The sequence below is a fragment of the Dendrobates tinctorius genome, unplaced genomic scaffold, assembly GCF_039654945.1.
Source record: "Dendrobates tinctorius isolate UK_male_01 unplaced genomic scaffold, ASM3965494v1 ptg000086l, whole genome shotgun sequence".
Classification (NCBI taxonomy): Eukaryota; Metazoa; Chordata; class Amphibia; order Anura; family Dendrobatidae; genus Dendrobates; species Dendrobates tinctorius.
The window spans coordinates 4,154,956-4,175,809 of NW_027361754.1; the positions used below are offsets into that span (position 1 = coordinate 4,154,956).

The 20,854-nt window shown below is 44.9% G+C and overlaps 1 protein-coding gene across 3 annotated transcripts in view; it reads left to right on the top strand.

The window, feature by feature from the left end:
- The first annotated feature begins 4,598 nt into the window (after positions 1 to 4,598).
- The window catches only part of EI24 (EI24 autophagy associated transmembrane protein), a 33,413-nt gene continuing 17,157 nt past the window's right edge, over positions 4,599 to 20,854 (top strand). Inside the window, exons 1-11 of one of the 3 annotated variants that reach the window (XM_073584951.1) lie at positions 4,599 to 4,753; positions 6,516 to 6,664; positions 9,288 to 9,433; positions 9,597 to 9,657; positions 12,720 to 12,786; positions 12,941 to 13,065; positions 14,339 to 14,458; positions 14,557 to 14,668; positions 14,866 to 14,977; positions 15,393 to 15,467; positions 17,409 to 18,229. In XM_073584951.1, coding sequence (XP_073441052.1) covers positions 6,623 to 6,664; positions 9,288 to 9,433; positions 9,597 to 9,657; positions 12,720 to 12,786; positions 12,941 to 13,065; positions 14,339 to 14,458; positions 14,557 to 14,668; positions 14,866 to 14,977; positions 15,393 to 15,467; positions 17,409 to 17,553 — 1,005 coding nt within the window. In that variant the 5' untranslated portion in view covers positions 4,599 to 4,753; positions 6,516 to 6,622 and the 3' untranslated portion in view covers positions 17,554 to 18,229. Of the gene's footprint in view, positions 4,754 to 4,988; positions 5,010 to 6,515; positions 6,665 to 9,287; positions 9,434 to 9,596; positions 9,658 to 12,719; positions 12,787 to 12,940; positions 13,066 to 14,338; positions 14,459 to 14,556; positions 14,669 to 14,865; positions 14,978 to 15,392; positions 15,468 to 17,408; positions 18,230 to 20,854 lie in introns of those variants that run through there. The other 2 variants (XM_073584952.1, XM_073584953.1) reach the window with 2 other exon arrangements.

Consider the following 20,854-nt stretch of genomic DNA (forward strand, 5'->3'; position numbering starts at 1 on the left):
GGAAAACGCATGCAAAAACGCTTGACAAACGCGCGTCAAAAAACGCATGCGTTTTCCCAGGAGCAGGGTGTGCGATTCTGCTCAGGTTTATTCTGCATGAGAATCGCTACGTGGGCACATAGCCTCGATGTCACTAGAAGCTTTGATTGGGTCCTGGAACTTCAATTTTACCCTGAAGACCAAAGGGTGTGCCATCTATTATTATAGGCAAAGCCGTGTGTCCAGTACTCACATTGGTGCCATATTGGATATATTTCTGAACGCATAAAAACTAGTGCAATAAAATTTGAGGTGTGTTCCTCAGAACGTACAAAAAATAATCATAAAAGAGACAGTGAAAAAAATGCAATTTGTAAATTTTCAAACTTGTGTTTTATCAACTGCATAAAAAATGGTGGCATCAAACTACTCACTACCTTCCTAGATAAGTAGATTAGAGGGTACAATTTATAAAAAAAAAAAACATTTATGGGGGATTTCTGTTGCTCTTGAACCGCACAGGCTCTGCAAATATGACAATCTATTTCAAATAAAGCCAAATTTGTCACATTGTGTCCCTTCCTGTCTGAGCCCTGCTGTTTGTCAAAACAGAACTTTTTGACTACATAAGAGATATCGCCGCGCTCATGAGAAAGTGGGTAACAAATTGTGGGGTCCACTTTTTCTGACAAAAGTGAGAAATTCAGGTCTAAAACAAGATTTTTGTGAAAAAATGAACTTTTTCAATATGACGACCTAATGTTGTCAAATTCTGTGTCATACCTGTGGGTTCAAATTGCTCAATATACCCCTGGATAAAATCTTTTAGGGGTGTAGTTTCCAAAATAGGGTCAGTTTTGGGGGGTTTCTGCTGTTTAGCACATCTCCAAACCCAACATGACATCCGCTCTCACAATTTTGAGATTAAAAAGTCAAACTGCGCTCCTTCCTTTCCGAGCTCTGCCGTGCACCCAAACAGTGGTTTACCGCCACATATGGGGTATCAGCATGCTCGGGACAAATTGCACAACTTTTGGGGTCCAATTTCTTTTGCTACCCTTGGGAAAATAAAAAATTGGAGGCGAAAAGATAATTTTTGTGAAAAAATTATGATTTTTTATTTTTAAGGCTCTACGTTATAAACTTCTGTGAAGCACTTGGGGGTTTAAAGTGCTCACCAAACATCTAGATAAGTTCCTTTGGGGGTCTCGTTTCGAAAATGGTGTCACTTGTGTTGGATTTCCACTGTTTAGGCACATCAGTGGCCCTCCAAACGCAACATGGCGTCTGATCTTGATTCAAGCCAATTCTGTGTTGAAAAAGTCAAATGGCGCTCCTTCCCTTCTGAGCTCTGTTGTGTACCCAAACAGAGGTTTACCCCCACATATGGAGTATAAGCTTACTCAGGACAAACTGCACAACAACTTTTAGGGTCCAATTCCTCTTGCTACCCTTGGGAAAATAAAAAATTGGGGAGGAAAAGATCATTCTTCTGAAAAAAATATGATTTAATATTTTTACGGCTCTACGTTATAAACTTCTGTGAAGCACTTGGGGATTCAAAGTGCTCATCACACATCTAGATAAGTTTCTTAGGGGGTCTAGTTTCCAAAATGGTGTCACTTGTGGGGGGTTTCCACTGTTTAGGCACAGCAGGGGCTCTCGAAACACGACGTGGCACTCGATCTCAATTCCAGCCAATTTTGGTTTGAAAACTTAAACGGCGTTCCTTCCCTTCCGAGCTCTGCCGTGCACCCAAACAGAGGTTTACCACCACATATGAGATATTGGCATATTCAGGAGAACTTGCACAACAAATTTTGTGGTTCGTTTTCTCTTTTCACACTTGTGAAAATAAAAAAAATTGCTTCTGAAGTAAAATTTTTGTGAAAAAAGTTAAATGTTCATTTTTTCCGTTCACATTGCTTCAGTTCCTGTGAAGCACGTAAAGGGTTAATAAACTTCTTGATTGTGTTTTTATCAGCTTGAGGGGTGCAGTTTTTAGAATGGTGTCACTTTTGGGTATTTTCTGCCTTATAGACCCCTCAAAGTGACTTCAAATATGAGGTGGTCCCTAAAAAAATGGTTTTGTAAATTTTGTGGTAAAAATGAGAGATCGCTGGTCAACTTTTAACCCTTATAACTTCCTAATAAAAAATTTTTTTTTCAAAAATTGTGCTGATGTAAACATGTGGGAAATGTTATTTATTAACTATTTTGTGTCACATTTCTCTCTGATTTAAGGGGATAAAAATTAAGTTTTAAAATTTTCAAAATTTTAGCCATATTTCTGTTTTTTCATAAATAAACGCAAGTCACATCGAATAAATTTTTACCACTAACAATATGTTACGAAAAAATAATCTCAGAATTAGCGGGATCCGTTAAAGGGTTCCAGAGTTATAACCTCATAAAGTAACAGTGGACAGAATTGTAAAAACTGGCCTGGTCATTAAGTTGCAAATTGACTCTGTCACTAAGGGGTTAAAACAAGGTTTTTTTAATCTAATATATAAAGCTCAATGTGTGCGTGCGTGCGTGCGTGCGTCCGGGATTGGCATCTGCACTCTCGCAGCTACAGCCACAAAATTTGGCACAGTCACACGTCTGCACCCCGAGAGCGTCATAGGCTATGTTGTGAGGCGAAATTTAAACCCCGCGCGTTCCAATTCACCAAACAATTTTGCCCCTATCTACATAATGGGGAACAAGTGTGTGTATCAAGTCCCGCTCCTCATTATGTCACCATGGTTGCCATGGCGACGCTGATTCATCATAGGTTGCAATGGGGACGTTTATGTCATAACGGTTGCCATGGTGATGATGATGTCATAATGGGTATCTGGGCACGGGACTATGGGATGGAGGATGTGTGATGGGTTTATGGGCACTGGACTATGGGATGGAGGATGTGTGATGGGTATATGGGCACTTGACTATGGGATGGAGGATATGTATGACGGGTATATGGGCACTCGACTATGGGATGGAGAATATGTGTGATGGGTATATGGGCATGGGACTATGGGATGGAGGATGTGTGATGGGTATATGGGCATGGGACTATGGGATGGAGGATGTGTGATGGGTATATGGGCACGGGACTATGGGATGGAGGATATGTATGATTGGTATATGGGCATGGGACTATGGGATGGAGGATATGTATGATGGGTATATGGGCATGGGACTATGGGATGGAGGATGTGTGATGGGTATATGGGCACGGGACTATGGGATGGAGGATATGTATGATGGGTATATGGGCACGGGACTATGGGATGGAGGATATGTATGATGGGTATATGGGCACGGGACTATGGGATGGAGGATATGTATGATGGGTATATAGGCACGGGACTATGGGATGGTGAATATGTATGATGGGTATATGGGCATGGGACTATGGGATGGAGGATATGTGTGATGGGTATATGGGCACGGGACTATGGGATGGAGGATGTGTGATGGGTATATGGGCATGGGACTATGGGATGGAGGATGTGTGATGGGTATATGGGCACGGGACTATGGGATGGAGGATATGTATGATTGGTATATGGGCATGGGACTATGGGATGGAGGATATGTATGATGGGTATATGGGCATGGGACTATGGGATGGAGGATGTGTGATGGGTATATGGGCATGGGACTATGGGATGGAGGATATGTATGACGGGTATATGGGCACGGGACTATGGGATGGAGGATATGTGTGATGGGTATATGGGCACGGGACTATGGGATGGAGGATGTGTGATGGGTATATGGGCATGGGACTATGGGATGGAGGATGTGTGATGGGTATATGGGCACGGGACTATGGGATGGAGGATATGTATGATTGGTATATGGGCATGGGACTATGGGATGGAGGATATGTATGATGGGTATATGGGCATGGGACTATGGGATGGAGGATGTATGATGGGTATATGGGCACGGGACTATGGGATGGAGGATATGTATGATGGGTATATGGGCACGGGACTATGGGATGGAGGATATGTATGATGGGTATATAGGCACGGGACTATGGGATGGTGAATATGTATGGTGGGTATATGGGCATGGGACTATGGGATGGAGGATATGTGTGATGGGTATATGGGCACGGGACTATGGGATGGAGAACGTGTAATTGGTATATGGGCACGGGCCTATGGAATAGAGCGCTGGGCTCTTCAGCTAGTATATATATATATAGTGATATACATAATGAATAAATATATTATATAAATAAATAACAATAGAATTGTCACTTTTCTCTCATAAAAATAATTTGGTTTTGCCGTGGAAAGTTGAAACCATTATTGGTTATTTTTAAATTATTCTTGTCCCTATTGTTTGTTGTTGTTGCCATTGTCAGGCCCCGGAGAATAAGGCCTTTTTAACCATACGATCGCTGTCTAAAGTATGGCTCCTCAGCTATACCTGTATTTTTTTGGAGAATGCCCAGAAAAACAAAATTATGGGTAAAAAAAATCCTGTCAGAAAATGCAGAACACGATTCTAGGAGGTCAGAAAAAAAAAGAGGGAAAAAGAAAAACCGAGCGAAATCTCACTGCGCGAGCGGAGGAGATTCTATCTCCCAGCATGCAGCGAGACAGTGTAGACTCCGCCACATCCCGGCAGGCAGCGCGCGCCCCAGACGTCAGTTGTTGACTGTTACCACCAGGACTTCATTTCCCAGCAGGAACCGGGGCTGCTGGACATGCGCAGTGCAGGCCGGCCCGGGTGTTGTGGTCCAGCTGGAGGGAGAGTCCAGTAGGTGAGCAACCGAGGGTGATGATTTCTGTGACTGTGTTGGGCGCTGCCGGGATGATTTATAGAACTGTGTAATCGTGGGGCTGCCATATTGCTTGGACATATATTTGGGGGTCCTGGGGCTGTACTCTCTGTACAGTGTATGCTCAGCCGGTCGCCTGTTGCTTCTTTGGTCATCGCCATGGGTTACGGTTGCCAACAAGATGGTCGCCACAGGGACTTATTAATTTTATAGGGGCTTACTCCAGCACAGTATAGATGTAAGCATCGTCCGACTCACCGATAGGATCAGTGCTTGCGGTCAGTGAACGGACGACGTTGTGTTGTGCTGGGAGTGAATTTCTGTCCTGATCTATGAATTGTCACAGCTGAGGGTTTGTTACAGTTGTACCCAGTCTGACACTTTACCTGCACTGACACATTGTAATGGATCATCTTCTGGCTTCATACAGCCCAGATAAGTGATCACCAAACTACAACTCCCAGCATGCCGCGACACCCTGTGTACAGCCCAGATCAGTGATCACCAAGCAGATGTAGCAGAACTGCAACTCCCAGCATGCCCTGACACCCTGTATACAACCTAGAATAGTGATCACCGACATATAACTCCAGCTTTCCAGGACACCCTGTGTACAGATCAGTGATCACCAAGCAGATGTAGCAGAACTACAACTCCCAGCATGCCCTGACACCCTGTGTACAACCTAGAATAGTGATCACCGAAATATAACTCCAGCTTTCCAGGACACCCTGTGTACAGCCCAGATCAGTGATCTTCATCTGTTGCAAAACTACAATGGTGGGAGTTTTAGTTTTACTACAATTTCTGGATGGCAACAATTGTAGATCACTGGTCTAAACTGTATACAGGGAGTTCGGGGATGCTGAGCGTTGTAGTTTTTTTTTGTCTGGAGAGGCACAGGTTGGAGATCACTGATCCACACTGTATACAACATGTCAGGAAATTCTGGGAGTTGTGTTTTTGCTACCACTCGTAACAGGCAGGTTGGAGATCACTGATTTAGACTGTATACAGGGAGTCAGCAAATGCTGGGAGTTGTAGTTGAGATATGTCTGGAGAGCCACAGGTTGGAGATCACTGATCTACACTTTATACAACGTGTCGGAAAATGCTGGGAGTTGTGGTTTTGCTACGTCTGGAGAGCCACAGGTTGGAGTTCACCGATCTACACTTTATACAACATGTCAGAAAATGCTGGGAGTTGTGGTGTTGCTACGTCTGGAGAGCCTCAGGTTGGAGTTCACCGATCTACACTTTATACAACATGTCAGAAAATGCTGGGAGTTGTGGTGTTGCTACGTCTGGAGAGCCACAGGTTGGAGATCACTGATCTACACTTTATACAACGTGTCGGAAAATGCTGGGAGTTGTGGTGTTGCTACGTCTGGAGAGCCACAGGTTGGAGATCACTGATCTACACTTTATACAACGTGTCGGAAAATGCTGGGAGTTGTGGTTTTGCTACGTCTGGAGAGCCACATTGTGCAGGTCTCGGATCTTGGTTGTAAATCACTGCGGTCTGTAAAGGTTTTCAGTGTCTGGATGTCAGCAGGAATATTTCCACTAATTCCCAGCAAGCAGAGATCTTGAAATACCGAGGGACTATGGCTGCAGTATGAGGATTCCTGGAGGAGGGACTATGATGACATATGATGAGTGATAATAACCTGGTGCCTCAGCTGCACCTGCTCCTGATCGCCCTATGATCAGTCACTATAACCTCCTTGTCCCTAATTTTCAGGTCGGCTGGTTCGCCCGCTTCCTCCATGATGACCTTTTCTGGCCCTTCACACTTCTCCGCTCCATGCAGCTGATGGTCAAGTCGCTTATAGGGTACAGAAGAGGAAAATGGCCGATAGCTTGAAAAGTTTCCTCCAAGATCTTGTGCGGGTGAGTCCACAGCTGGCCGACACTGGAGAAACCCGTTATACCAGTGCAGACAAAGGCGGCGAGATCAAAAACCTGCACATCACCAAGATGACTAAGGGGTGACTACAGGGTGGATCTGCCACTTGAATATACTGCCTGTGTACAGGCACAGGTCTGCCTAAGGCTGGTTTCACAGACCTGCGTCGGTCTGCGCACGGCCGCCGCTAAGCTCCGTCCCCGGCTGCGCCTCCTCCGGTTAGCTCCGCCTATGGGCGCATGACGCTGCATGCGACCTGCATCCCCTATCTTTAGCATTGGGGACGCAGGCCGCGCGCAGGTATGCGTTTGGCGGCGCATGCGTCCTTTTGACGGTGCGCAGAGTGCACCAAAATGCAACAGGTTGCGTTTGGCACTGGTCGACCAGTGCCAAACAGTGACTGCACCAGCAGAATAGTGAGTGCAGCTCTGGAGTATAATACAGGATGTAACTCAGGATCAGTAATGTAATGTATGTACACAGTGACTGCACCAGCAGAATAGTGAGTGCAGCTCTGGAGTATAATACAGGATGTAACTCAGGATCAGTAATGTAATGTATGTACACAGTGACTGCACCAGCAGAATAGTGAGTGCAGCTCTGGAGTATAATACAGGATGTAACTCAGGATCAGTAATGTAATGTATGTACACAGTGACTGCACCAGCAGAATAGTGAGTGCAGCTCTGGAGTATAATACAGGATGTAACTCAGGATCAGTAATGTAATGTATGTACACAGTGACTGCACCAGCAGAATAGTGAGTGCAGCTCTGGAGTATAATACAGGATGTAACTCAGGATCAGTAATGTAATGTATGTACACAGTGACTGCACCAGCAGAATAGTGAGTGCAGCTCTGGAGTATAATACAGGATGTAACTCAGGATCAGTAATGTAATGTATGTACACAGTGACTGCACCAGCAGAATAGTGAGTGAAGCTCTGGAGTATAATACAGGATGTAACTCAGGATCAGTACAGGATCAGTAATGTATGTACACAGTGACTGCACCAGCAGAATAGTGAGTGGAGCTCTGGGGTATAATACAGGATGTAACTGAGAATCAGTAATGTAATGTATGTACACAGTGACTGCACCAGCAGAATAGTGAGTGCAGCTCTGGGGTATAATACAGGATGTAACTCGGGATCAGTACAGGATCAGTAATGTATGTACACAGTGACTGCACCAGCAGAATAGTGAGTGCAGCTCTGGGGTATAATACAGGATGTAACTCAGGATCAGTAATGTAGTGTATGTACACAGTGACTGCACCAGCAGAATAGTGAGTGCAGCTCTGGAGTATAATACAGGATATAACTCAGGATCAGTACAGGATCAGTAATGTAATGTATGTACACAGTGACTGCACCAGCAGAATAGTGAGTGCAGCTCTGGAGTATAATACAGGATGTAACTCAGGATCAGTACAGGATCAGTAATGTAATGCATGTACACAGTGACTGCACCAGCAGAATAGTGAGTGCAACTCTGGAGTATAATACAGGATGTAACTCAGGATCAGTACAGGATCAGTAATGTATGTATGTACACAGTGACTGCACCAGCAGAATAGTGAGTGCAGCTCTGGAGTATAATACAGGATGTAACTCAGGATCAGTAATGTAATGTATGTATACAGTGACTGCACCAGCAGAATAGTGAATGCAGCTCTGGGGTATAATACAGGATATAACTCAGGATCAGTAATGTATGTATGTACACAGTGACTGCACCAGCAGAATAGTGAGTGCAGCTCTGGGGTATAATACAGGATATAACTCAGGATCAGTAATGTAATGTATGTACACAGCGACTGCACCAGTAGAATAGTGAGTGCAGGTCTGGGGTATAATACATTATATAACTCAGGTTTCTGTACAGAATTGTGTCTTTCAAAACTATAACTTTTATTGCAGATAACAAGCCTCATATGTTTATAGAGATCGAAAAATAAAACGGGTCTTGGGGGGGAGAAAAGGGAGGAAAAATTTGAAATGGATTAATGAAGCTGTGCTGCGTCCAGTAAGATCGTCCGCTGAGTGGCATTAAGGCTGGTTTCACACTTGCGGTTTTTTGCGCTGTTTTTTAGCGCAAAAAAATGCATTAGTTTTTTTCCCCTATCTTTTACATGGGTGTGCATACACATGCGCTTGTACGCGTTTGTATGCGCATGCATTTTTTGTAGTGGGCGCTCAAACTGCATCCTGTTGCATTTTTTGTGCATCCGACTTGCCCCAAAAAAACACATGTGCACGCAATGCGTTTTTTTACACCCAAACACCCATTATAGTCTATGGGTGCGCATTGTAATGAGCACGTATGCGCAAAAAACGCACACAAATGCATGATGCGTTTGCACTGCGCACGGTGTGCAGCGCAAAAAAAACGCAAGTGTGAAAGTAGCCTTAGTGAAATAAAATCTACTATATCCTGTTTTTTTATCTTTTGATGTTTTTTCCTTCAAATTCATATCGTCTATGCTGCGATTGGCTGCAGCGGTGTCGTTTCTTCTGTTTTCTTTTATTGTTTTCGTCTTTCATTCTTGGTGAATCTTTCTTGGTCTTTTAATTATTAATCAGACATTATCATTCTGTCTCGCAGGGCATTAAAGATTCCATTTGGGGAATATGTACGATTTCCAAGCTAGATGCCCGGATTCAGCAGAGACGAGAGGAGCAGCGGAAGAGACGTGCGAGCAGCGCGTTGGCTCAGCGCAGAGCCCAAAGCGAAGAGAGAAAGCCAGAGAAGTGAGCCGAGTTATTCCATGTACAGCACTGTATTGTCGTACTGATGTGAAAGTATCACTCTCGTCGGGGCAGGCGGTTGTGGGAATGATGGGCAATGCTTCCAGTGACAGCTGTGAGCTGGGACGAACTTGATTGTCGCTCAGCTTTTCTCTTCTGTTCACAGTGAGCCTCGCATCGTCACCCGAATATTTCAGTGTTGTGCTTGGAACGGCGGAGTCTTCTGGGTAAGTACCTGGTTATAAAAGGGAATGCGTCTTCCACCCCGTTATGGAGTTCTTAAAGGGTTGTTCCCAATAAAGCAAGTTATCCCATATCTGCTGTAGGGTTGACTTAGGCCGGGGTCACACTGGCGAGGAATACGGCTGAGTGAGAGGCACTAAAAGCACGCATTAGACACGGACCAATGATTCTCTATGGGGTCCCTCGCACAAGGCGTATATTTCTCCTCCGTATTCTACGGTCCATGCCAATCGCAGCATGCTGCAATTGTCAGCGTACTACGCCCGTAATACGCCAATGCAAGTCTATGGGTGCGCAAAAAATACGGATTACACACAGACCACACATGTGACTTGCGAGAAATACGCACCCGGTGTCTTTTAGAAAAGCCGGCAATTCAGTGCGCTATACAGTAAACTCGCACTGACAGGTTTAATAAAGAAAGAAAGAATAGATATAGACACATAGAATACATATATATATATATATATATACACACACATACATGTCATTATGAAAAACATATATATATATTTATATTTCACAGAGTTCTTCATAGCAGAATAGCCGCTAATTAACTCTATTAAATAATTCCCCAACCCGACATGAAATGACACATGGTTTACATTCAGTAAAGCATTTAATTTCATGTTTTTTTATATGTCCTTGACTAATAATTAGATGAGGGTTTGTGTGCAAAATTTGGGAGTTGTAGTTGTTATTTTAAGGGGTTAATTCTTTGTTAAAAAATGCGTGGGCTTCCCATTGCCCAATATTGGTGGCGAGTGGGTTAATCTAACAAAGGGTTAATGTCACCATTCGATTGTAAGGTGACATTAACCCTTTGTTGGATTAACCCACTCGCCACCGCTACAGGGCAATGGGACGCCCACACATTTTTAAACAACGAATTAACCCCTTAAAATAAAAAAAACAGAAATTTTCCACACGAACCCCCATCTAATTATATGTCGGGTCGGGGAATGATTTCATAGAAGCCGGCAAGTTAATTAGCGGCTATTCTGCTATGAAGAACTCTGTGAAGTACAAATATATATATATATATATATATATATATATATATATATATATATATATATATATTTATGTTTGTCACAATGACGTTTGTGTGTGTGTGTGTGTGTGTATATATATATCTAGAATATCTATATATATATATATCTAATATATCAAAGAATATCTATTCTTTGGTTTCTGTTATAAACCCTGTCATAGGGCTCCATTATATGTCCATTTTGCAAGCCTGCGAGAAAATCTCGCCATACGGATTCCATACGGATGCTTACATGCGCAAAATACGCGACCACACCTTGATTACGGATGACATACGGAGCACTGTTTAGGGGTCATTCATCCGTATTACGCCTGTAAACTACGGACCGTATTTTGCGCCGGTTAGTGTGACCCCGGACTTAGTGATTACCTCTTGGACGACGCAGTTATTCTGAGGATAGGGCACTGCTGAGCTCCATCGTGAATGGAATGGAGGGTGTGCATTAGGGTGACCGGATCTCATATGGGGGGGAAAAAATGTCGGAATCTTGTTCGTCTGGACCCCACAAAACGATTCCCCTTTCCAGATATTGAGATAGCCAAAATTTCAGCTCGATCAAACGACGTTAACCCGTTTGAAAAAATCCAAATTGAGGTATTTTAAGATTTAGGTATTTTGCATAGTCTGTTAGACTATAAAGAATGTGACAACAACATTGCAGAAATAGCCCTGACCAAATTTTCGAACCATTTGTGGTATTTGAATGCAGAGTTGGTGGGATTATCGTTTTTTGATCCCACCATTACAGACAATGAAAAGTTGTTAATGGCTAATAAATTGCTCAGTAGCACAGATGAACCATCAGAGCACGCTAACCTACATGAGTTGATAATTTTACATAGTTATCTAATCTATTCTAGAGCTTTTGTTAAAGTAGTTTTTGAAACGTCAGAATATAATGCTCGGCATTTGCTTACAACTTGCAGGACATATTGCTTTTGTTCTTCATCTTTTGTCAGAAGGTCGTTAAAGTCGGTTACTTCCTACCTCTTTTAATTTTTCTTTCCTAACTTTTGGATTTACAACCCTAGCATGCTCTGATGGTTCATCTGTGCTACTGAGCAATTTATTAGCCATTAACAACTTTTCATTGTCTGTAATGGTGGGATCAAAAAACGATAATCCCACCAACTCTGCATTCAAATACCACAAATGGTTCGAAAATTTGGTCAGGGCTATTTCTGCAATGTTGTTGTCACATTCTTTATAGTCTAACAGACTATGCAAAATACCTAAATCTTAAAATACCTCAATTTGGATTTTTTCAAACTTTGAGCGACGAGCGGCACGGGTTAACGTCGTTTGATCGAGCTGAAATTTTGGCTATCTCAATATCTGGAAAGGGGAATCGTTTTGTGGGGTCCAGACGGACAAAATTCCGACATCGATTTTTTGCGGTCACCCTAGTATGCATGCTTGACCTTCGTTTCATTCATTGTGTATGGGACTGCCGAGTACAGCGCTGGATGGGGATAAATGCTATTTTAGAAATAACGCATTAAAGGGGTTATAAAAATCTGAATCCTAACATTTTGCAGTCCGCACTGTCAGGATTCACCGATATTGCCGGTGAGAGCGGGTGGTCACTCGACTGCAAATATGAAATTTACATACATGTTTCACATGCCGACACGACTTGCTTGGATGAATGAAAATCGTATGTTTGTGGTTACATGACTGTTTGTTCTCTGGCAAAATGGATGACTGAGAGTTTCACATCGTACACCACAACGACTTTTATCAGCACACCTGACAATCCCTTTAACACCTGCACGTTTTGCACCGTTAATGCAAAATTGGATTTGCCGTGATAAAACATGAGGAAAAACAGCAACCGTTATATCTTGTTCGATTTTTATGCTAAAAGCGGCCAACTGGCCTTTATTCGGGCCCCGTAGTCCTTTCTCCTTACACATAACTTGCATGTTTTATTCTGGGTGTCATGTAAATTTTCGCTCAGCATTGGTGTCACTCACTACAGTTTTCTTGCAGCTCAGTCTCTTCTTGTTCTACCGAATGTTCATCCCCCTGCTGCAATCGGTTACGGCGAGAATAATTGGTGAGTGGCCCCTGTGATATCACAACGCTGCAGTTCTGATAGAAACTATTAATGATGATTCCGATTATACCAGAACCCTGCCCTCGCTGCTGATGCAGGGAACTGACCGAGGGCCCCGAGATGAGGGGCACAACTGATCGCGTCTCTTTTTCAGGTGACCCTTCCTTGCATGGAGAGGTTTGGTCCTGGCTGGAGTTTATCCTCATGTCTGTGTTCAGCGCGCTCTGGGTCCTTCCTCTATTTGTGCTCAGCAAGGTGGTTAATGCCATCTGGTTCCAGGTGAGCGGTTCACCAATCATAAGTTTTACACCAGCATTGAAATTGCAACACCAAGAAGGAAAAGTGGTGGAATGATGGAAATTGGAGACGTCATCTACAAATGCTGTAAAGAACAAAACAAAATGGTTAGAACATCTGGAGTCTGAGGCTCGTGCAGAAATCCTGGCACCTCGGCTGCTATCACTTGTACAAATCATCAGAGTCCACTGCCGGCAGCTCCTGTGTGATCAACGGCCTATGACATCCCCGATGTGCTCGATGGAGACAAGTGTGAAGCCACAGGACAGCGTTTTTGGACTTGTCTACATCACGCACATTGGGAACATCATTGGTCAGTGATCATACAGGAGCTGCATTTGTACATTCAGCGGCAGAACCTTCCTCAGATGACCATTAATGGCCTCAGTGACAGCAGCCGAGGCCGGAGGTTCCAGAATTTGTACACGAGGCTCAAACTCCAGACTGAAGTAATTGTGTTTGTTTTGGAAAGTTTTGTCATCTTTTGCAGATCAGTGACGTCTCCATGCTGTGATTTCCACCCCTTGTTCTTGGCGCTGTAATGACATTTCTGAGGGTAGAAGATGCATTTTCTGGCCCATATTACAGCACTGGCTTTTCTCTGCCTAGTAGATGCTTTTATCTCAAATGCTGACTGCTCTCTGCAGAACATGGGAGGACAGATCGCGTATTGCAGTGTTAGGGCAGGGTCAGACGGCCATATAACTCATGCGAGAATCGCATCGCACTGCACGGACTGGCCCGACACCTCTCCTGACCTGAGCAAGACAGCGTGATGGCTTACTATGCAGCTGTCAAGCTCAGCTCAGGAGAGCCGACAGCCAGGACGAGGTTTACCATGCGATTCTCGCACGAGTTATATGGCCGTCTGACTCTGCCCTTACACTCATACCGGTCATAAACAGTTTTCTTTTAAATGGAAAATTTACATTTTCTATAAAAAATAAAAATTGTGTCTCAAATACAGAAATACACGTGACTTATGCAAGAGCTGATCAGATGCAGGGGCGACTGGATAAACAACTGCTCATATTCTCCCCCTAAATGTGACAATAAGGGGGCACCTGTATTCTCTGGTGGTGAGGAGAGGATAACATGAGGAAGAACATATCCTGTATTATCCCTTTAAGAGAAGGACTATTTATAATGTGACATAAAGGACCACGGGCAATTACGTACTTGGTCCATGAGCAGATATATAACACCTTCCTGCGTTCAGACTTTGGCCATAATGAATGTTCTGTTTTCTTTCCAGGACATTGCAGATTTGGCTTTTGAGATGTCCGGGAGAAAAGCACAGCCGTTCCCCAGTGTCAGTAAGATCATCGCTGACATGTTGTTCAACCTCCTGCTGCAGGCGCTGTTCCTCATCCAGGTAACGACTTCCCTACAGACGAGCGCTGGCCGTGTCCATCAGGATAGTAGTAAGTGCTCGGATGTCAGTGCTGAGACTCGTCTCCTGTCTGACTACAGGGCATGTTTGTCAGCCTCTTCCCCATAGAAGTGATCGGACAGCTCATCAGTCTGCTGCACATGTCGCTGCTCTACTCGCTCTACTGCTTCGAATACAGATGGTTCAACAAAGGTAACGAGACGTCTACGAGATGGTTGGCAAATGTCGTCATCGCCCTCCGAGCCGGCACTATGGCACAACTGCTTGTCTGCCCGGGTCGCCCCTCTCTCTTTTTTTTCCATTCTCTTTGTCTCTCTTTCCCTCTCAATCACTTTCTTGTTTCATTGCTTATGGTCTCGGTCTTCTTTTCCTCTTTTTTTCTCTTCCAGGAATTGAGATGCATCAACGGCTATCGAACATTGAGCGTAACTGGCCCTATTACTTTGGCTTTGGTTTACCCCTCGCCTCGCTCACCGCCATGCAGTCATCCTACATCATCAGGTAGAGGAGGACACTTGGTATATAATGCCGGGATCGGGCTGCAGGCATCCTTGGCATATTTGGGCTGCATTCACATGTTCAGGATTTGCTGCAGATGTGAAATCATTTTACACAGATTGCAAAACTGTCTTCACACATTAAGGATAAACCCCGAGAATGAGAATATTCCATGGATTTTGTGTAATTCTTGTGCAAATTTTAGCAGACTTCACCATATTCATTTGCTTTGTAACAGATTCTGGGGCAATCCGCATTGGAAATCGTCCGCTGGCGTATTGTAATGTCCATGACCGGGGTGCATCATTATTATTTTTATTATTGTGTATTGATTTTTAGTATTTTTGGCGTTGTTATTGACAGATTAGTGATTACTGATTTCTCCAGGATGCTGATATTTTTTCTCTCTTTTTCGCAGTGGCTGCCTGTTCTCCATTCTCTTCCCTCTTTTTATCATCAGTGCAAATGAAGCAAAGACCCCCGGCAAGGCGTAGTAAGTATCATCTACCCCTTGGTGAACTAATCATTGTTGCCGCTTTGTACATTTATAACATATGAATATATGATGGATGCAGGTCTGTCTCCACACCTACAGTGGCATGTAAAAGTTTGGGGGTTCCTGGTCAAAATTACTGTTGTTGTGAATAGATAAAGAAGTTTGAAGATGAAATGATCTCTAAGGACTAAAGTTAAAGATGACACATTATATATTTTTTTTTTACCTAAAATACAAAGGTAGTCTTTTTGTAATTTTTAAAGAGAAAAAAAAAAGGAAAATGGTCTTATTCAAAAGCTTGGATACCCTTGGAGATTTTGTGTTCTCAGATAACTTTTGACCACGGTTTCAGAACTTAATTAGCCTGTTAGGGTTATGGCTTATTCACTGTCATCGTTAGGAAAAGCTGGGTGATGTAAATTTCCCACCTATATAAAAACCCGGCCTCCTCTAACCTTGTGCTAAAAACAGCAGTCATGTGTTCTTCTAAGCAGCTGCCTAGCACTCTGAAAATGGTGGAGGCCAACAAAGCAGGAGAAGCTATAAGAAGAGAGCAAAGTGCTTTCAAGTCTCCCTTTCCTGAGCTCCAAATGTAATCAATACATTGTTGTTACCAGGAACAGTGGAGGTCAAGATAAGGCCTAGAAGACCAAGCAAAATTTCAGCTGCTCATAGGATTGCTAGAGGGGGGAATCAGAACCCCCCCCCCACACACACACACACACACACACACACTTCACTGCAAAAGACTTTCCGAAAGATTTAGCAAACTCTGGAGTTGTGGTACATTGTTCTACTGTTCAGAGATACCTGCACAAATATGGCCTTCATGAAAGAGTCATCAGAAGAAAACCTCTCCTGCATCCTCACCATAAAATTCAGCATCAGAAGTATGTAAAAGAACATCTACACAAGCCTGATCTTCTAATTGCTTAACTGTTCACAATAACAGTAATTTTTGCCAGGGGTGCACAAACTATTACACACCACTGTATGAATGGCTCTCTCCGAGACATCCAAAAGTCACCGAGCGCTCTTGCACAGCCACCTTTCGGCTATGGGCCCACGTTGCGTGTTAAAACGCAGGCTAAAAACCGGACTCCTTCCCAGAAATCGCGCGTTTTTTTCTGCGCGATTTCACCGCGATTTTCTCAAGCGCTTTCCAAGCGATTTGAAGCATCGCTTGGAAAGTGATTGACAGGTTGGTCACACTCGTCAAACATACACGATTTTTAAACGTTTTCGCGCCGAAAATCGCGGCAAAAACGCTTAAAAATCGCATCGTGGGCACACAGCCTTCAACTGAGATCAGCACAGGATGGAGCCCGGTTCTTGACATAGACGCCATGAGCCCAGCGTCTGTCATTCCAGCAAAGTGGTTGAATGTCAAATTTAATTTGCTTCTATTTTCTCCAAAATTTGGGTTTGCCTGAATGACAGTTTTTGGTTCTTCGGTTTGTGCAAATGTAGCAAACTGGTTGCCTCCAACGCTTTCCTTGTCCGTTTCTCTGTGCTGCTCCCTCCATCTTCTGCTCCACCGCACATGATGTCCTCTCCCACCATCTTCACTCTGCACCAGGCTCAATCAGTGCTTCAGGCGACGCAGTAGACTACACAGTGCCATGAAAAAGGGTGAAGGTGGTGGAAAAGGGAGCTATGGAGGACCAGCCAGGGGCCTGCAGCAGTGGGGACAGGTGAGCGGTGAGATTAGTTGTTTTTTTTTCCCCATTCCTTCACCCCACAGTTATTTTGCATTGGGGTCTGGAAGGACCATAATCCTCAATAAACAAATTTGATGGAACTTGAGTCTCATTTTGTCGGCTCATCACTTTCTGTGATACCTTTTATGCCCCACGTCTGACAGCGCAGTGCGTAGACGGCAGGAGATGATGCTGTGTGTGACGATGGTCTGATATCCCTTGTACTTCTGTTTTGCAGTCACTTCCAGCTGCGTCTCTTCTCGCTGGTCGTCTTCCTCAGTAACCGTCTCTTCCATAAGACGGTCTACCTGCAGTCCAGCCTGAGCGCTGCGCCCAGCCCTCACTCCTCTCCTGCCAAACACAAGGCCACATTGGGACATTGATCTGAGAAGAGTCCGTCCCCCAGCGACCGCCGTGTTTTTAACTCTTTCTGACTGGCACAAGTGTCCGGGCTCCTCTGCACAAGGTGCCACTTTCTTACTTTGTGATTTTTCGTTTCCCCTCAATCCTGAGACTTTTGCACGTTTGTAAAACTTCTGCGCTCGTCAAACTAGTGCAGCCCTGATCTGGATCATCCACTTTATACGGTTTGTAAGAAAATCTGCGAGATGTAACCATACGGCAAAGAAGCAATATCGCCCCCGAAACCGGTCAGAGTCAGCCGGTGCCCCCCTGCATTACAGTGTTACACGGTTCCCTATTTATCCGCAAGAGTCAGATGGATTATTGCGATCAGCGCGACCTGCAGAATCGAGCGGTTTGTGATTCACAGTGAAGTTCGGTCCGATATGTGATCCCAGGCGGGATTAATGGTGGGAAAAAAAAAACCTAAAGTTAATATTACTTTTTTTGTTTATTTTGGTTTTGGGTATCCAGTAATTACTAAGCACTCGGGCTTCATCACTCAGGGATGGAAGGGGTTAATTACTGTTTTTAATATCTTGATGTTAATTATTTGTGTCTAGTTGAGCTACGGACAAAAGAACAAAAAAAAAAAAAAGTCTGAATTTGACCATGTTGTGATTTACAAAAAAAAGCAAATGAACAATTTCTATGTGACTGAGGTCTCGTGTGGTGGCTCCGATCTCTCGCCGCTACCTGTGGATTACGCAGGGAACCAGGAATGTGGGTGACACGGCTGGGGGAGGGGGCGTGTGGTCCCCAAAACAAGCCCTCAGGGGTGAACGATTTCCTGTTCTATTGTTTTGATAATGGGACGGTCACAGATACTGGAATTCAGCAAAATATATTCAGGATGCCGGTCCAGTGACCAATGGTGCTGGAGGCCAGCAAACCTCCCACCTGCCGTCATTCCTTCTGATCACTAGGCCCATGGTGCCTGTGCTATTAGAAGAGGAGCCGGGGATGTCAGCAGGCGGCTCGCTGGGCTCCGGCACCATTGGCCACTGGCCCAGCAGACCCCGAGGATTTTTGTACATCTCTTAGCCCATGTACTTCTGTACGGAGAGGAGAGCGGAGCATGTGACGTCTTCTGATCACGCCCGTGTCCTGCAGAGATTCGTAGATGTGATGACACCCGTGGCTCCATTGGGAAGTGAGCGGAGCAGGAGTCACTCTGTATTCTGCACTCGGATCAGTTGTCAGTGTGGTCATAAACCGAGGGGAGCTCAGACGAAGACATAAACTTCATCAGCACGAACTCGCTGGCGGATTCTCCGTTAGCTCTACTGCAGCTGGCAATAGACTGTGTAACACCGAGGATATAGAGGGCAGCCCTGTGATATTTTGGGCTCCAGCCTCAGGCTGGGGTTTCTTGGACAAGTTTTGGTGCAGGGAGATTTGAGGCCTACTCTTACATTACAGCTCTTGTAGGCACTGTTCACACTGCGGGTTTTTGGTCCTTTTCCCTATGAAGATAAAATGGTCATTTGTATCTGTACAAAATGTTAAATGATCGATTTCTCCTGTTTTATAGAAGCATTTCTATCTGCATGGCGCCTCCTAGTGGACACACTAAGGATTGGCTCTATCCTTTGGGGAATCTGAGTAACACCAGAGACAATGGAATAGCGCGCTGCAGTGACCTCTGTCCGCCGCTAGGTGGCAATCTGCAGCCCATTGTGCCTCTGTAGTACAGGGAAACGTTCCGACACTCCTCCGCGGCGGCAGGTGGCGCTGCTCCCGCTCTGACTTCCCTATAGCTTTGCGCGCCTGGCTGGAATGGACACGTCACTTCTCGCACCTCAACCGAACCTGGCGTAGTTTCATGAGTCTCTGTGACAGTCCACGAGGAAGCTCCGCCTTGTAGCGTGACGCAGTCATTGAGGGACCAATCAGCAAATGCCCCTTCGCCTTCTCTCCTACAACCTTGTTTGGTTTTGTCCAATGCGAAAAGCTATGGCAGTGAGGCGGACCAACCGGGTGACGGGCATAGGGAGGGCGGGTCCTTTTGGGTGTCGGGGTAGGTTGAGAAAGTGTGGGGAGTTTGATGGGGAGTGTGAGGAGAGAGGAGCGGCCGCTGCCAGGTGAGATGAGGCCGGCGGGCGCCGAGACGTAATTGTACGGTGCTACATCCTGTGTGAAGGCTGCACTGTACGTGTATTGTGTCCTGTAGGTGATGGCACTGTATGTGCAGGAGGCAGCACTATGTATTGTATCCTGTATGAGGCACTGTATGTGCAGGAGGCAGCACTATGTATTGTGTCCTGTATGAGGCACTGTATGTGCAGGAGCCAGCACTATGTATTGTATCCTGTAGGGTATGGCACTGTATGTGCAGGAGGCAGCACTATGTATTGTATCCTGTATGAGGCACTGTATGTGCAGGAGCCAGCACTATGTATTGTGTCCTGTAGGGTATGGCACTGTATGTGCAGGAGGCAGCACTATGTATTGTATCCTGTATGAGGCACTGTATGTGCAGGAGGCAGCACTATATATTGTGCCCTGTAGGGGATGGCACTGTATGTGCAGGAGGCAGCACTATGTATTGTATCCTGTATGAGGCACTGTATGTGCAGGAGGCAGCACTATATATTGTGCCCTGTAGGGGATGGCACTGTATGTGCAGGAGCCAGCACTATGTATTGTGTCCTGTAGGGGATGGCACTGTATGTGCAGGAGGCAGCACTATGTATTGTATCCTGTATGAGGCACTGTATGTGCAGGAGGCAGTACTATATATTGTGCCCTGTAGGGGATGGCACTGTATGTGCAGGAGCCAGCACTATGTATTGTGTCCTGTAGGGGATGGCACTGTATGTGCAGGAGGCAGCACTATGTATTGTATCCTGTATGAGGCACTGTATGTGCAGGAGCCAGCACTATGTATTGTGTCCTGTAGGGTATGGCACTGTATGTGCAGGAGGCAGCACTATGTATTGTATCCTGTATGAGGCACTGTATGTGCAGGAGGCAGCACTATATATTGTGCCCTGTAGGGGATGGCACTGTATGTGCAGGAGGCAGCACTATGTATTGTATCCTGTATGAGGCACTGTATGTGCAGGAGGCAGTACTATATATTGTGCCCTGTAGGGGATGGCACTGTATGTGCAGGAGCCAGCACTATGTATTGTGTCCTGTAGGGGATGGCACTGTATGTGCAGGAGGCAGCACTATGTATTGTATCCTGTATGAGGCACTGTATGTGCAGGAGCCAGCACTATGTATTGTGTCCTGTAGGGTATGGCACTGTATGTGCAGGAGGCAGCACTATGTATT